At 40.6% G+C, this 18,726-nt stretch overlaps 1 protein-coding gene across 4 annotated transcripts in view; it reads left to right on the forward strand.

Moving 5' to 3' along the window:
• LOC149083243 (uncharacterized) overlaps window positions 1-13,330 on the forward strand; it is a 151,491-nt gene extending 138,161 nt beyond the window's left edge. For all 4 annotated transcript variants that reach the window (XM_089236926.1, XM_089236928.1, XM_089236927.1 and 1 more), the window contains one exon: window positions 12,679-13,330. In XM_089236926.1, the coding sequence (XP_089093052.1) occupies window positions 12,679-13,075 (397 nt within the window). In that variant the 3' untranslated portion in view covers window positions 13,076-13,330. The remainder of the gene's footprint in view (window positions 1-12,678) is intronic.
• The last annotated feature ends 5,396 nt before the right edge of the window (window positions 13,331-18,726 follow it).

Genomic DNA, 18,726 nt, shown 5'->3' on the forward strand with positions numbered 1-18,726 from the left:
ATCAGATTTTCTGTTATTAAAAAGAAGCATCTGTTGAGAATGTAGAAAATTTAGTACGCATCTACCCAGTGGGTCCGTATACCGGCATCCCCAGGTTGTTGCGTAGCTGTTAAAGTCCACGGCAAAGAGTTTGTCTATGTTTGGTGACTTTTTTTGGATGGCTTCCAATTCAGCTATTATTCCTTCCAAGTCTTCATACGGTGAGACATACGCACTAATCAGAATTAACTCTTTGCCATTAATGCATAGCTGAACAGCCACTGCATTTTCTCCGATGAAATAAGTGGCTGGATGGTACTTTTCCGATGAAATAATAATGGCACTCTTTATACAAATACAAATACAACGCCACAACAGGCAAAATGCCCAACGAGGTGGCTGAGAACCGTGAACACCATGTTGTCCACCTTTGCGGATAACCCCTTAATTGATTGCGATTGATCCAAGGTTCTTGAATCAGCAGTACATCTACTTTCTTTTCACGAGCGAATGTCACTAAATTCTCTGTGCATTTTATTGATTTATCTACATTAAGTTGTACCAGTCTCAAATACTCATTCTCGTTCCTCATTCGTTCTCCAGGCTGAGCCCTGCCGTTTGTAATCGAGCACATTGCTGATGTATCCATCCTACCATATGAACTTGACTTGGACTTTACCATGTACCGTGTCTCTTACAGAATCCGTACACGAGTGCATTATGTAGACACCCGCTATTTTCGTCGCAGCCATCGCACCTTTTCTATTTGCCCCTTTTTCGTCAGTTGTCTTGTAGCTCCATAGAGAAGAGCGACAGTTTATGTCTGTGCAGAAGATCTTCGCAATTGCTGGTGACAAGTGGCATATTTCCGTCATTTCTTGTATTACGTCCTCAACTCCTTAAAACGGTGAAGAGTAAGCACTCACCAATACAAGTTGCTCGTGCGAGAGGCTTAGCTGAATAGCTACCAAGTGATCGCCAACGTAGTAAGTCGCTGGGTGTATCCGATCTGATGAGACAATAATAGCGCTTTTCACGTCTATAGATGTCCATACCGGCCAGTGACCTGGAAAATCACGTATTTTGTCTTTATATTTCCATGGTTCCTGTACTACTAGTAAATCGACGTCATTTTTCACTGCATACGTTATTAAATGCCCAGTGCACTCTTTAGATCTATCCGTGTTTAGCTGTAGGATGCGTAACGGAGCAGAATTAGACATTATGAGAGGATCAATATCGTTTTTGAATCTCCGGCCAGTATCGTATGCTGCATAGATATGCTTACGGCCGCGGCCTGTATCGCTGCTCTCGAGCCATCTGCAGCTGACCCTTGATAATGAGATGACTGAAGCATTCGCTGCTCATCCATTTATGGCTTGTATTAATTGACATTTCGTATGCCATATTGTAGAGCTTACAGTTAATGCAGCTGTGAGAAACCCTCGCTGTGTTCAGTGCTCCGGACCCATTGACCTCCGTACGCTGCCTTTGCATTACAGTACGGCTTCTTACCGGTTGAAAGGAGTTTCTTGTTTTTGGCACTGGTCGAGGATCGTCGTTTGGCTGGAGACTCCAACGAGGCTGGATGTACCGTTGGTTGGTCTATTAAGCCGGCTGTTCCTGAACTGGTAGCCACGCTGACTGTGCTGCCAAATTTTGTCACGTCCCCGTGTTGGCCAATTTCTCTGATTTACGATTCTTACTGGCCTTGCCTGATTATGTTCGTATCTCGTCGAACCCACTTCATAATTGCGCCACGTTGAGACTCTACTTGATGCCAATTCTCCAGTTTTTTGCACATAATGGGACTCTTGGGTAATGCCTTTCGGGTCTTTGTACGGTTTCCATCTTTTGCCACTAACCACCTCACTGTATGATCTATGCCCACCGGGGACAGGACGGCGGTGTTTGTTCGTATGGTTTGATTTGTAGTACAGTTCATCATATTTCTGAACATCTTCAGGCCGTGAGTCCAGCTTCTTTTGGCGCTGAGCCGGTGCTCCTATAGCGTACTTGCCTTTTAGGGGGGGGGGCAGCTGTTTGAAACCTGGGGCCCTGACTGTTCAAGATCCTAGCACCTACTCTGGATATTATTACAATTGCAATTCAAGTCCATCATTTCTTTTAACATACTAGCTGATACAAGTAGGTTTCTCCCTTTAGCTCGATCGTTGGAATTTGTATTTGCAAATTTACGCGGTTGCTCGTTTCTCACCCGAAAGACCCGCTTTTCTGTTTCAACCGTTGCTAGACTTGACTTGTCCTTACCGGTCATCATCTGTTCGGTTGTTATAACACCTTCTGTCGATATTCTTATAGTGGGAGATCTCGCACACACTTGTATTTCGCCGTCGTGCAATTGACTCGGATCATCCGTCTCTGTTTCCCCTCCTATTATTTTTGGCCATCTATCATGCTCTACGAAAGTTCCTGTTTCAAGATCTATTGATAGCAGTGTAGAGAGGTCTAACACCGACTTACGCCCGAGGACCACCACTGGGTTATACTTGCTGTAAGCTCTCTTCTTTTTAGAAATCGGGCTTTTTCGACTTCCAAAGATTCAGATTGTCCTATGCTTTTACCTAGTTTATCCCGAGCTTCTCGGTCAGATACATCTATTTGTATTTGAGGGGAATTGATGTGATGTGGAGAAAATGCAGGGGTGTCTTCATATGCCCGTTGACTTTCTACTGTCTCCGTTTGACACCCCGTTGATCGTCTAATAGATGTTGCACTGATATCTGTTGGTTCCAAATATTTATCAGAAGTCAGCTCACTCCCATTCACGCAATCTTTCTCTGCTACAGGTGATTTCACTTGAGGTACTTTTAGAATGTCATCAAACATTAAGATCAGCTGTTGTTTGGCCGTAAACACTGCATTACATTAAGTAATACAGCACAACATGCAATGCATCACAGTATGCAATGTATCGCATTAAGCAAAGCACAATAATACGCAATGAACCACAATACGCAATAAGAACTGCGTTGCAATAAGCAATAAAACATGCAATGCACTACAATACGTGATGCATAACAATACGCAATACATCATATTGCTGTGCACCGCAGTAAGATATACAGCACAATAAGCAGTAGGCACGGCATTATAATGAGCAATATGGCACACTATGTACTACAATACGTAATGCATAACAATACGCAATACACCACAATACGTAATGCACTACAATACACAATACACCACAATATTTAATGCACTACAATACGAAATACATACTGCATCGATGCATCACTAAGCAATGCACCCCCAATCAGCAATTTACCATATTACAGTGCACCACATTAAGCAATACAGCACAATAAGCAGTAGGCACGGCATTATATAAGCAATAGGGCACGCGATGTACTACAATATGCAATACAGCACAAAACGCAATACACCGCAATATGCAATACATAATGCGTAATGCACCACAATACGCAATACGTGCTGCATTATAATAAGCAATACAGCGCGTGATGCACTACAACACGTAATGCATAACAATACGCAACACACCACAATAAGCAATACAGCACTACACATCGCAATAAGCACCATAATACGCCATAACCACTGAAATACGATAAGCAAGCAATGCACTATAATCAGCGATGCACAACTATTTGCAGTGCACCACAATAAGCAATACAGTCCAATACGCAATGCACCAAAATACGCAATAAGCACTGCATCGCAATGAGAAATACAGCATGCGGTGCACTATAATGCATAACAATCAACAATGCACCACAATAAGCAATACGCACTGCATTACAATAAACAATACAGCACGCAATGTGCACGCGCACATCACAATACATAACAATATGCAGTACAGTACAATACGCGATGCACTACAATACGCACTGTACCTAAAATAGTAATGCACCACTATTTGCAGTGCACCGCAATACAACATAAAACGTAATGATGATAATAATACACGATGTATCGCAATAAGCGAAGCACCATAATATACGCAAAAAGCACTGTATTACAATAAGCAATACATCACGCAATGCGCTTCAAAGCGCAATGCACCACAATCAACAATGTACTACAATAAGCAATACCCCACCATCGGCAATACACCACAATAACAAATACACTGCCACAATAGGCAATACAGCACAATAATTAGTGCACTACCATATACAAAGCACCGCAATAAGCAATGTACCACTATATTCAGTGCACTACATTAAGTAATACAGCACAATACCCAATACTCCACCATCGGCAATACACCGCCACCATAGACAATACAGCACAATAAGCAATGCACCACAATACGCAATGAACCACAATACACCATAAGCACTGCATTAGAATAAGCAATATGGCACGTGATCCACTAAAATAAGTGCACCTCATGCATCGCAATAAATAAAGCACCATAATACGCAATGAGCCATAATAAACCATAAGCACTAGTGCACTACAACACGTAAAGCATCACAATCAGTAATGTGTGTAATCAGTAATATTGTACACCACAATAAGCAATGCAGCATAGTACCCAATGCACCACAATTCGCATTACGGCACATTATGCGATGCATCGCAATAAGCAAAGCACTATAGTACGCAATTCACCACAATACGCATTAAACGCTGCATTACAATGAGCAATACAGCACGCGATGCACTACAATATGCAATGCACCGCAATCAATAATGCACCATTATTTGCAGTGCACCCTAATAAACAATGCAGCACAATACACAATGAAAAGCAAGTATTCATCCCCGACTCAAAATGAAACCTGTCAATTTCCCCATGAAGAGATCTGTCCAATGCCCCACCCTGGGTACCCAGACCCTGTGTGTTGGGAGTACTGTGATGATGTATACATACCTCTGGGTACATGCACAATACTTGGTGCCTACAGGTCAACTGGTTCCCGATGTGTTCAGGAGTTAAATGAAAACTTGACCCAAAATCGTAAACGACTTCCGTAACACAAAAACGTAACTGATTTCCGTTACATAAGATCGTCACTTATTTTCGTTGCATTGAAACGGGGCCTTTTCGAGTTTGTGATTTTATATTATAGAGTAGATATACAGTAGAGGCTCGCTTATCCGACATAAACAGGATGGCAGAACGTCGGATAAGCGAAAATATCGGATAATAGGGAGGTGTTAAGAAAAAGCCTATTAAATGTCAAACTTAAAATTTTACACATTATGAACTTAATAATCATGTTTTACAACAAAACAACAGAAAAAATTGACTGTTTACAGAAAATAAACAGTTACAGAAAATTCTGAAGTTAAATACTTCTGAAGTTAAGTTATACTTAAAAAGTTCAGCCCTTTATGATGTCAGTCAGTTCAGTCCTGATGATTTAAAGAAACATTTGATCGTAGTCTGCTTTCCCCTGACGAGTGCCGTTTCTTGTAATCTTTGAAGCATTATTATGTCGATTCCTGTAGCTTCTTCTTGTTGCTCAACGTATTTAATCGTAGTTTCTAGAGCCTTAGTCGTTGTGTTAAATTCGGAGAGACTCGACAGTTGGTGCTTGATCTTGCTCTTCAATTTCGTTATCATCGCAATTGGCAATAGCGACAATTTTTGGCTGTTGTAATTAGCTGCGGTAGAGTCGGGAGCAACAAAAAATACTCTACGCTCACAACTTGCAGTTCTTGTTGCCGATTGATGCTGGGTATATATTATTTATTTATATTTTATTATTATTATTATTATTTATTTTATTTTTTTTGCGGTGGGATGTCGGATAAGTGAAGGTCGGATAAACGAGACTCTACTGTATTCATTTCTTTTTTTTTTCTTTTTATATAAATATAACCAGCCAGAGTGAGTCAACCAAAACAACAAGATCGAAGCTAATCCTTAGCTAATGCTCTCTCCAGACAATCCCCATTGCTCATCAAAATAGGTTTATAGCGAGACAACTCAGCCTGGCAGTTATATATATGTATATAAATGTATGTATGCGTATTTCTCTTTCCTCTACTCAAGTTCTTCATGTATTTCATGTCCACAACACACGTACGTACTCATATTGTCGTATTCATGTTGCTTACCGAATAAGGTGCTAAGCGAGATCGCACGGGTGATCCGTAATTGTATACATTTCCCCCATACAATATTTCTATTTTGTATATTTTCATCAAATCCACCCCAGAGCGAGTGAACTCAACGCAATAAAACTGATGCTGGCTTCTAATCCGCAAGTTGTCAAACCCATTTGCTCATCAATAAGGTTGTTAAGCGAGGTGACTCGCTCCGATGGATATTTTATATTTCACAATAAGATTCTCATTTTGTTTTTTTTGTATCCTGTGTATATAATATGGCAAGTGTTATATTGCAGATGTGCGATGGCATGGGGGCTCCCTCACTTGCTTTTAAAACATACCTCCATCCTAATATGTGTACATTCATCCGTCTTAACGAAACCCCGGAACTTTTTTCTCAAACTCCCAACCCCGTCTCGTCTGCAATCAACACAAAATTTGTTAATCGCGACAGTACCCAATTGTCCGGGGAAACATGTACAAATTTTGTACGCTATTTTTTTTTTATTTTTTGACACAAAATGAAGTGTTTCGGACGGCAACGGGATAAGTCCAGTGGCAAAGTTCTGGCGTTCATTCATTCAGGGGCTCTAGATCAAACCACAAAAAGTGTGGATGTCGGCTGTGTAACCTATGCGGACGCACGGAGCAACAAATCAGGTCTAAAGAAGAAAAATAATTACAAAAATTGAAAAAAATTAGAGAAAAAAAAGTTTTCATATATGACTAAAAGTTTTCAATATTTCAAACTGAGCGATTCGTAGAGAAAACCGTCATTTTTGACCCATTTCATCAGGCTGCGAACACAGCAGCGAGTTTTCTGGATTATTTTACCGGTGCGATTTATACGCAAGGGGAGGAGGGGCTGAAACAGTCTCGGAAAGGTAACGATAAGGTAATGCTCCTGGATTCATCATCCCTCATTCGCGTCCCATTTATTACCCCTGAAATCTTGCAGTTGATCTGCTAATGACTCATAAAGATTTGAACATTTCTAAGTTCACGTGCTTATTCTATAGAACTTGACTTACTCTTAATGTGTGGGTCTCATCCGGACACAGCCATAGCCCGCCTCAAGGGTGGGGCTGGCAGGGCTCTAGCCTGGGGTCCTGGACGATTCTCGTAATTTTTTTGCTTTTTCACGCTGTGAATAAAGTATAAAGGGGCCCGTGAAAAGTCTAGTCTGTGGGCTCGCCACAAGCCCCAGCCCAGGGTCCCCGCTCTAGAATGTGGGGACCATGAACTCAGTCGAGGACTTCGTGACAATTAGATCTGTTTACAATTTGCGACAGTTAGTATCAAATTGGTAAGCAGGTATTTTTAGTTAGGTAGTGAGATCTCAGAAAAATCGGTTTGCCCAAGAGTCCTATGATGCTGTTGAGAAGACAAAAACTTACTTTATAGAAATCGCACAAAATATCATTACAAAAACTCAGTATTAACTAGAACTCTAGTTTGCAATATTATTAGTTTCTCTGCTTTTGTGCTATCCATTTGATGGTCTTCAACTATACCATCAACTGAAAATTCCAGGATTTTTTGCCGGATGCTTGATGCTAGAAAAAAATTGTGCATGGAAAAAAAACATTTTGAAAACGTTTTGTGATGCCTTAAGTACGTGCTTATTTTGCTTAATGGTTAATCCGACCCTGTAGACAGTGCTCGCGACTAGAAAAAGGTTGAAAACTTCTGAGCTATAGGCTAGAAAACGCAGTGAACGGACCATCGGCAATTAAGAGCAAATAGCATGGGATGACTAGTCTCATTTCTAACTATACTAGGCTTTTGCGTGGCTGAAAATATGGTGGAGCCTATATGAAACTATGATCCGGCTTGCAAGATTTAAATCGTACAAGTTCGTGATTTGATGATGCCATGATGCAGAGCCGTCTTAGCGCATGGGCTCACCCGGAAGAAATAACTAAACAAATTTTTCACCCGATGGTAGAATAAATACGCATTTTTGTTCAAAAACAAAACTTCCGATGTTTGGGGGGGTTCCGATATATTTTATCTTGTTAAAAACTTTTGCTTTCGTTGATCCAAAAGGAAGATAGCTCCGAGCTTCAACCTGGTATAAATGTAAGTTTTTGAAAAACTTGAAAAAATAATTTATTTATTTTCCAATCTCTTCGCGGAACACTGTTTGTGAACCCCGGACATAGAAGTTTCACTTCTATCGCGCGAGATTCTCATGCAGACTTTTTTTTTCCACAACAACCAAATATCTGTAGAATGGCTTTCCGTGAATCCATTTAAATTTAAAATAAATAAATTATAATATATATATATATTATAAGTATATATATATATTATTATTTATTATTTGGCCGCTGTGGTGGTCGAGTGGTTATAGTGACGGACTCACGATGCGAGGATCCGGGTTCGAACCCCACAGTGGTGGTCGGCTGAAGTTGGTTTTCTATGGTTCCCAACTTCAAGGCGCAAATGCGAGCCGATCTCCCCGTTAAAAAGTCTCGCCACAGAGAGCAACAGTCCTACAACGATAAATCATTCAATCATAACACTTCACTCATAGTTAGAAAAACTAGTGACAGATGGCAGCACTACACATAACAAGCATTACAGAGAAACAACAAAACTTCACGTCAGGTTTCACTACACGCACATTACCGCATGTACCGATTCGTTGGGGGGGGGGGTGTACTAGTAGTAGTAGTAGTAGGTAGGGCCTCCAAAAAATGGCTCGGGGATCCATGATGTTCTTAAGTCAGCCACCTCATTGGGCAATTTGCCTGTTGTGGCGTTGTATTTGTATAAGTATATATATATACAAGTATATTGACTTGGTGGCCAAAAAATTAGAAACAACCTGCTACTTACCACTAATATCGTGTGAGACCTCCTCTGGCTTTGATGACGCGGTGGTCTTCTAGGCATGGACTCTACAAGTTGCTGAAACCGTTGAGGAGGAATATTGCCCATGCTAACGAAATGGCAGCTCTTAATCCCCTCAGGTTAGAAGATGGTGTTTCGGAGCTTTTAACAGACCTTTCAAACCTCGTCCCACAAATGCTCAATTGGATTAATATCAGGTGACTGAGGGGGCCATTGAAGAAATTGAAACTCTGAATTATGTTCCTCAAACCAATATGAGATAATTCCAGCCTCGTGGGAGCATGCATTGTCCTGCTGGAAATAGCTGCCATCATCATCGGGAAACATTATGTCCACAAACGAGTGCACGTGGTCAGCAACGATGTGGAGAGGTAGACGCTGGCATTGACGGATGTTTCCAATGGAAATAAAGGACCAAGAGTACACCAGTAAAATGCTCCCCAGACCGTGATTCCGCCACCATCCGCTTGAATAGTTGTCATGTGGCATGCTGGATCCATGACTTCATGCTGCTTGTGCCACACATGGAATCTGCCATCAACGTCATGGAGAAGAAAACTTGACTCGTCAGACCAGACACTCTTCCATTCATCAAGTGTCCAATTTCGGCATTCTCTAGCCCACAAAAGCAGTTTTCTTTAGTTTTGCAGCGAAATCAAAGGGACTCTTGTTGGTCACCGGCCATTACAACCAATTCGTTTTAAGATCCATCTTGTATAGTGTACTGATATGTTTTGCGATGATCCTGAGTTGTATTGCGCAGCAATTTATTTCCTTGTAGCACTTTTGTTGCTGCACACAATGTGTTTCAGTCACCTGGCACCCGTTCATAAGTGGTTTGCACCCACTATTCCGCTTTCCGCTCGAAGTTTTTTTGGCTTAGCTGTCACTCTTTGAAGACTCGAGATACTAATGTACGAGGAAAGGCAAGAAATTTAGCTTCTTCGGAGATACTGGAACCTCCCCTTCTGGCGCCCATAATCATGCCGCGTTCAAAGTCACTCAAATTTCTGGTTTTCCACATGAGCAAGCAAATTGCAACGTTAACTGGTGCTTCTGACCAGAAGAAAACTTTTATCTGCAAATCCGGTTCATTACGTACTGCACGGGCAAGTTTGAGTGAGGGTTTTCATGATTTTTTGGCCTCTGAGTGTATATACAGGTCGCATAGCAAGCAGGGTATGGTATTTCACTGGTGAACCGTTGATCCTAGAGGTATACTTCCAGTTCGAAGAAGTTTCCAAATAACGTGTAGTACTCAGATACTCAGATATGTCTAAGGGGTTGTACAGTTATTAAAATTAAAAAAATTAAAAAATCAAAAATTTTTGTGCAGTCTGCCCTCAAAACCCGATTAGAAAGTTGTTGCTCTATCTCTCCTGATGCCAACAAAAAAAAAATTCAACGATTCTATCAGGAGAGACAGGACAACCACTTTTTAATTTGGTTTGAGGCACATAGGGACTGTATAAAAAGTTAATTTTTTTTGTTTCAATAACTATACAACCCCTTGAAACATGAATGATATATCTGAGTACTACACGTTATTTAGGAACTTTTTCTAATTGAAAGTATACCTCCAGGATCAACGATTCGCCACTGAAATGCCATAGGCCTATTGTAGGTTTTGTGATTCTGTGATGCTACCTGATAGCATCCAATTGTCTTCTGCATTTTTAGTACAGAGGCATAAACAATGTTAACAAAGCTCTGCAAAGAGCTTGAAATGAAAGTGTTCGATTTGCCTAAAACGATCTAGCTGACATTAAAGAGTAAATAATTTAAACAAATTCCCTTTAAGAGAAAGGATGGACAGCGCAGTAAAACCATCCGGTTCACCTTGACTTATTTACATTGGAACTTGTAATTTACAAATTTTGCACTGTGCTTTTGAACGTCGTCTCGAAGGAGTGTCATTCTTAGAAAACTCACACGTCTTCATAATTTGCTGTGCATCGAGGAAAAGAGTTGACAGACTGGACCTTGAAAGACTTCTCGAAAAAAAAGAAAACAATATATTGTGAGGAGTGGCGGGGAAAAAAATTATCTGTGGTTGCCAGCATATAGGCGCCAGAACCTAGGGTCTGAGATCATTTGCGACTCCTTAATAATTTCTGAACAAAGCAATGTACCTTTCCACTCCTGCGTACACGCTTGAACCCCGTATATACGGGATAACCAGCAACTTTCAGCCCTTCCACCCCCCCAGGGCTGGAATTAAAGGGGGGAACTGCACCGGGCAGCAAAATTTAGGGTGTGGCAGCTTTAGGTGCTGTGAAAAAAAATTTAATTTTGAAATTTTTCAAAAACAAATAAAATATTGAGTTTTTTTTCACAAGGCCATGATTTTGTTGTCTTAGAGGTTACCCCCCCCCCCCATCTTACTTTTTGTAGGGGGGAGCCCCGATAAAAAATTTTCGCTTAACGCTTACACATTCACGGGCAGGGCCGTAACAAGGATTTTTGCCGCCCGGGACAAACAACATTTTGCCGCTCCCACAACTTTAAAATTCGATAATTCTGTAATGGTGTTCTTTGTTCCCACCTAAAACTGCCACCCCCAAAATTTTGGTTTTGGGAGTGGCAGTTTCTAGTTACGGCCCCGTTCACGGGGATATAAGACATAACAAAAACGTTACTGTTGTATGTAGATTTTTGTGTGTGGTCTTTTGAAGAGCATTTGCATATATACTCACGGATTCATAACATATTTATAAAAAAGCTGGTAAACGTAGTTTTATGCTCTTCAGATGTAATTGTGTATGATTTTATCCCTAGCGTCAATAATGGTTAGAATATTAGCATTTTGAAGTGTGTATATACACTTTAATGACTGACTGTATGTGCTCGATGCTAGACTGCACTGAAAGCCCAAAAACAGACGCTATCTATTTACAACTATTTAAGTGTACAACTCTCACAATCTCAAATGCAAATACAACGCCACAACAGGCAAATTGCCCAACGAGGTGGCTGACTTAAGAACATCATGGATCCCCGAGCCATTTTTTGGAGGCCCTACCTACTACTGTTACACCACACATGCAAGTTCCTTCCCCCCCCCCCGCGGAACCCCCAACGAATCGGTAGATGCGGGAATGTGCGTGTACGTGTAGTGAAACCTGACGTGAAGTTTTTTTTGTTTCTCTGTAATGCTTGTTATGTGTAGTGCTGCCATCTGCCACCAGTTTTTCTAACTATGAGTGAAGTGTTATGATTGAATGATTTATCGTTGTAGGACTGTTGCTCTCTGTGGCGAGACTTTTTAACGGGGAGATCGGCTCGCATTTGCGCCTTGAAGTTGGGAACAACAGAAAACCAACTTCAGCCGACCACCCCTGTGGGGTTCGAACCCGGATCCTCGCATCGCGAGCCCGTCACTATAACGTGTTATAACGATTTAATTGTGTCAACGCCCAAAACTTCATTTTATAATAATTAATCGTTCAAACGTTCATCATTTTCGATCACTATATTTCTGCCAGCAATGAAACCCAGTATATTATTAGTGTGGTTATCAATCATTAAGTTCAACTTTTTATTATATTTTTTCGGATAGTATGAGTATAATATTTTAAACAAGTAAATTATATATAAATACTTTTTTCCAATTTTGTTTTGTTTTTTACTCCCGACGGTTTAATCATGTTTTTCGATTATCCGGTGTTCCCCTTCCCCACCATTAGTCCGGATAATACTGTACTTTTTTATATGCTGTATATAGCCTATAGCAGATTATAGCATTTCTTCCTTTTAATTAATTACGGTTTCTTTCCTTCCTAGGTACATTCATTCGAAAGAAAAGCCTTTCAAGTGCATCGAATGCGGCAAGGGTTTCTGCCAGTCGAGAACGTTGGCGGTGCACCGGATTCTTCACATGGAAGATTCTCCGCACAAGTGCGCTACCTGCGGACGTTCTTTCAACCAGCGCAGCAATTTGAAAACTCATCTACTCACGCATACGGACATAAAGCCTTACAACTGCTCGTCCTGCGGCAAAGAGTTCAGACGCAATTGTGACTTGAGGAGACATCTACTCATCCACGACGTCAATAACGCCGCTGAAAAATGTTCGCCGCCGTCTCCCGCAGACTCTGGATTAGAGAGCGGCGATCAAGATCACGATAGCGATCTCTCGTGCTCCGACATCGACTCTGATATCGTCGACGTTGAAAACTGAAACAATCGAAATTATGCTCTTCCCACCCCCGCGTGTGCCGTCCGTCCTTTTTCGAAAGTGTCTGTCGTGAAACATCGCCTGTTCTTTTCTTACTCCGCGGCAAGAGAAGTTCGCTTAAAAAAATACTAAATAAAAAAATTCTTATTCATTGATTTAACCCATTTTTAAAGAGACAAATATACTAAGAAATATGTAACGCGTACACAATGGAATGTATATCTCACGAGGTTATATCAAAGAATTATGTGCAATAGAGCCAATGTAATTTTTGTGATCGTCTAATTTGCAACGCTTCTCAAGTATCAATTAAAACTGAAATTCTTAACCTGTCGCTACATTATAATGTAACAGTATATAGAAGTATTTTTATAACAACTGAGAGACTGAGGAAACATTATAATGCAGACACTGCCGTGTTAATACATGGACCCACCCGGGCCGATCTCACACATCAATTTTCTAGAGCCCTGTTTCCCAACGTGAGGCCCACGCCCCACAGGGGGGAGGGGCAATATGATTTTTGAAAGGGGCAATTTGATATTTTAGTGGGAGTAATCAAGATTTATGAAATTCATATTTAATGAAAAATAATTTCTCAGAACTAATGAAAAATAATTTCTCAGAACTAATGAAAAATACATATTCAGTGGGAAAATAATTTATGAAAAAATTATTTTATTATTATTTTATTATTATCTTATTATTCAAATAATTTATATGATCTCGGAACAAACAAAATTCTCGAATAACGTAGGGCTCCCGATTTGACTCGAAGAACTACTACTACTGAACCACACACATGCACCTCGTCCATGTTCCTCTGCAGAACTTCTAACGAATTGGTACATGTTGGAATGTGTAGTGAACCTGACGTAAAGTTCATTTCTTTGTAATGTGTAATGCTTCAATCAATTTTTCTAACTATGAATGAAGTGTAATCATTTAATAATTGTATTGCTGTTGCTCTCTGTGGTGAGACTTTTTAAAGGGGAGATAAGCTCTCATTCGCGCCTCCAATTTGGTAACCGCAGAAAACCTACTGTTAGCTGGCCACCACTATGGCGACGGTGAGATTCGAACCTGGATCCTCGCGATGCGAGTCCCTTACCTACATTGTCCCGTCGACTAGAGGCTGTTCACCTCGGAGAACTGCTGCGGATATGGGTGCGATGCGAGTCCGTCACTATGACCACTCGACCACCATAGAGGCGATTCGAAGCACTTCCTTTCTTTCAAACCGAGCACAACTCAGTTTTATCGCCATGGGCAATTTACTACCTTATGAGTTATGCCGGAAGCTAATTTCGCAAATGCACCGCTATTCCGCGATTAGACGATTTCAGCCAATCACGTCTCTTCTCAGTTTACGGTAATTACCACTACATATCGTACGATCTGTCACAAGGTGGCTTCATTATGTAATTATTAGAATGTATTCTGACAGGTTAATACCAGTGGCGTAGCCAGGTTTTGGTCAGTGGAGGAGCGAAATTCGGAAAGGCGTCATTTTCTGTTCCTCCTTTGGGAGCAAACTTAAAATTATGCGTTAGTAAAAATAACTTGAAATTTTCAATTAAAAAATTTAAATTAAACTTACTTTATGTCTTCAGCTGATGATGTTTTCAAATTAAATAATTACTTTTTAATTGATTATTTCAATTTTTTGAATAATTTAAAAAAAATGTAAATTCTATTTTAAGTTTTGTGCACTTATACAAATACCAACACCAAAAACAACTGGGAAATTGCCCTGAAAGGAGGTAGGAAAAAAAATTAGATTAAAATACAGAAAAAATGATAGGAGAATATATATACATATACATATATAAAATAAAATATATATTCTCTCTCTCTCTCTCTGTCTAAAATTAATCCAAGATACGAAGGTACAGAAAAATCTTCATGCTTCAATTTATTCGCTTTCATCATGTTACACTCTTATCGTAAGCACATATCATATGTTCACTACTACTACTACTACTACTCAATCGTGCATGCACTTCCAAGACATTTCTCTTACAGAATTTCTAACAAATTTGTGCATGCCGTCATAACATAGGAAGTTATTTCCTATATTATGACGTATCCATGATGTCATAGTTATACGTGGTTTTTGTTCGAGAAGTTTTGCTACCTCTTTTCCATATTAGAAGCAAAACTGACAGATGCCTGAAGTTTCGTGTTATGCAAATACCACAGTGAAAGCCTGCCAGCTCTCTGCAGGAAAACTTGTCAAACGAAATATCACTTAGCATTCATGCTTCGAAATTGGAGAAACGAAAAAAACACTCGCTCCACAGTCAACAACCACCCCGGCGCTCGTAGGGTTCAAACTGGAATCATCGCGATATGAGCAGGGCCGTCTTACGAGAATCATGAAGCCCCCGGAACAAGTGATTTTTCGGAGGCCCTACTGGGCAAATTATTGAAAATTTCCACCAGGTCTCATTTTAGGGAGCCCTCCCCCCCCTTCTCTTGAGACCCCCGGGCCCATGCCTTAAGACGGCGCTGGATACGAGTCCATGATGATGTTCGCACGATAGCACAGTGGCTATCACAACTGGATTGCATGCGTACAAGTAGAGCATGCCACGAATCCAAAAAGGTTTGGGAACCGCTGCTTCGAACGAATTGGTGAGTGCCAGAAATTGTCGTATGTGTCCATAATGTATTTAAGTATGTCTGAGGTGTAATACGTGTTTGAAATGCCACTGCTCATCTTCCGAATGGAAGTGAAAGTGGCAGGTGTATGAGTCGATTGAAATAATTTTCATGTTTGATGGTCTACCGACTTCCTTTGGTGAAACTGTTTGAAGGGGAGTTCTGATCGAAGTTAAAAACTTAAGCAGGCGTTGTGCACAGTCTATGTATTTATTTATTTATTATTATTATTTCTAGTGAAACAAATACATCATTATGTGTGTTTTATAACAAATCAGAGAAGAATGAAAATATATCGAGTGATGAATGGTAGACTATAGTGTGTGCAGGGGTTCTCAAACTTTTTCCACCCAACGCTTATCCGACTCCCCAGAGCAGTTTAACAAAGAATCTCTGATAAACCTTCGGGTTGCTCCGCGGTGCCCCAGAAAAAGTTTGAGAACCACTGGACTAGGGAGTGCTTGGTTTTTTCCCCTCGTTGTTTGACCAGAGGGCCTTCGGGTAAGTGTTGGCAAGTCGAACGACGTCAAAGTCCATATCAGTAAGCGTCGTAAGCGCTCGGATAAGTGCTAATTGTAAACACTACTCTTTTAGGAATTGGCTCAACATTTCGCGGGCACTTTTTGTTTTTCCTAAAATAGTATACGTACATAGGCGTCAAGTTATTCAAAATGTTGGAGGGGGGGGGGGGGGGGGAGCTCAGTATCAATATAACGAAACCTCGTTTATACGCTCATGCGCATCGAAGCGTCGTATAAATGAAAAATCGTTTTACTGAATTTTTTTTGAAAATGACCCCTCTCCTCCTCCAGCCATAGCCCTATTTAAAATAATTTAATGGTTTTAATTCAAAATCATATTGGTTTCTATTTCTGTAGAAAAAAATTGTAGTAGGCTGTGGGTCGTGGATAAGGCCGCGAGTTTCGATATGAACACTTTCTTTGTGCCTTGAATCTCGTTGTCGGTATTTTCTTTCAAAATAAGAACACACGGACCAGTCTCTATCGGATTTAGCCAATTTTAGCCATTGCCCCTGTGAAGGGGCGTGACCGTGTCGGAGAAAACTTTTATAAACAACACACGGCGTTGTCGCTACTGACATAATGATATTGGTATCATCGGATTTGTCTTTGAAATAGCCAATAGACGATACCAATATCGTCTATTTACGTTGCAAACTTCTCGAGATAAAGCGCAAAACAATTTCGCTACGAAAACGGGACGCGAGCCTGATGTCCAGACCGGGAAAGCTATTTAAACCAGAGTAGTACCCAGGGCAGCAAATAGACGCTTGGTTAGCAGGGGCAAGAACGCTCCCCGGATATTTTGACGCCCCTTTATAATGCTGAAGAAGAAGTTAGATGGTAAAATTTGTGCCCCCTCTGGCTTGGCACACCAGACCACCTTGCTCTCCCTAGTTATGACCCTGGTAGTACCATTTTTTAGATTTGTCTTAAAAATGCCTATCATTGGCTTATATTTGCATCGCGAAGCCGGGCCTTTCACTTACACAAAAGAGATTTACCAGTCCACGGGCTTCCAAATGTTTAGAACGACTGACCTATACTACGAAGATCGCAACTAGATAGGTACTTGGTCAGCACGGGGCAAAGCCGCTTGAAAGTTACGGGGCTTTGGCACGGGGCAAGCACAGGAACTAAGCTTTCCTTTTTTATGTTAGCCTAGCCCTCTAGCGGCAACAGTGTGATGTGGTGCCATAGTTCATTTGCTTAAAACTGACAAGTAGTCAGAATAATGTGGCTACTCAGTGTATAATGTAGTAAAACCTATCTTTTGCGGACACCAGTGGGACAAAAATATTCTCCCGTAAAAGAGGGGTGACCATAAATCAGGGGTTTGAAATGCATACTTTTATTATGCAAGGGTAAATTACTATTTGGCCGTAAAAGAGGGGGCGATAGAATCTGAGAGGTGTCCGTTAGGAGGGGCTTTACTGTATAAGAAAAAGGAGTTAATTGTTCTCACCCAATGGTCTCTGATCTTCAATTGATTCTCTGATCAACGCTCACTGATCTCCAAGGATCCATAATTAAGTACGGTTGATTTTAAACCTTCGATTCACGTGTTTAGGCGCACTGCTTTGTTAGTTCCACTTTTTATCCATATCTGTTTCAGGGCTGTCTAAAGAGCATCGTGGCCAAGTTATTTTTTTGAGGCCCTATCAGGGAAATTCCGAAAATATCAAACAGTTGTCATTTTTGTGAGGCCCCTGTTCTGTTGAGGCTACCGGGCCGTGCCCGATTGGGCCCATGCGTTAAAACAGCGCTGATCTGTGGTCAATCATCATTTTAAATCAGCGAAAAAATTTAAAAGTTGGTAGCTCACAAGCTGGGATTTTTGGTGGTTTTCTAGATTAAAAATTTTCCTTCCCCCCACCGTTCAGTAAATTTGATGTAAAAAATAAAACAATAATAGAATTCGTACCCCTCTCCACCCTTCTTGGCCCTCTAAATAGTAGGCCACGCGTCTAGTAATTGTTATTTCCCCTGGCTGGAGCCCTGTTAGCGCCACCCTTGGGGAAGGGGGTGGGCATGGCATCCATCCGAAGAAAGTAGTGAGAGATGAGCAGGCTTAGACATAATTTATGAGTTCTCAAAAATCCTCCTAAAACAGTGATTTTAAATCTTTTTCAAACGCGCTCCGATGAATCGAATTTCTATGAGTCTGCGGTCCGGTCTGCAATAATTTACTCGTTCATAAGGTAATAAATAATTAATAAACAACCAATTACTTTTTAATTCAGTGCAAATTAATTAATTACTTAATTAAAACCATTTACACAAACAAATTGATTAATTAATTCAAACACTTTTAAGAGATTAATTAATTTAAAACCCTTTTAATCAATTTGTGAGTTGAATTCATTATTATCTTACGGTCTTAACGGACTGTTAGAACGTTTTTCCTTTTTGATACTGTATTAACAACGCACAGAAGTCAGCGTTTCCTCAGCAACTGCAAACATCCTC

Source organism: Pholcus phalangioides, unplaced genomic scaffold (genome assembly GCF_987345545.1).
Source record: "Pholcus phalangioides strain wild (caught in Gottingen) unplaced genomic scaffold, Ppha-v1.0 ptg000009l_1, whole genome shotgun sequence".
Classification (NCBI taxonomy): Eukaryota; Metazoa; Arthropoda; class Arachnida; order Araneae; family Pholcidae; genus Pholcus; species Pholcus phalangioides.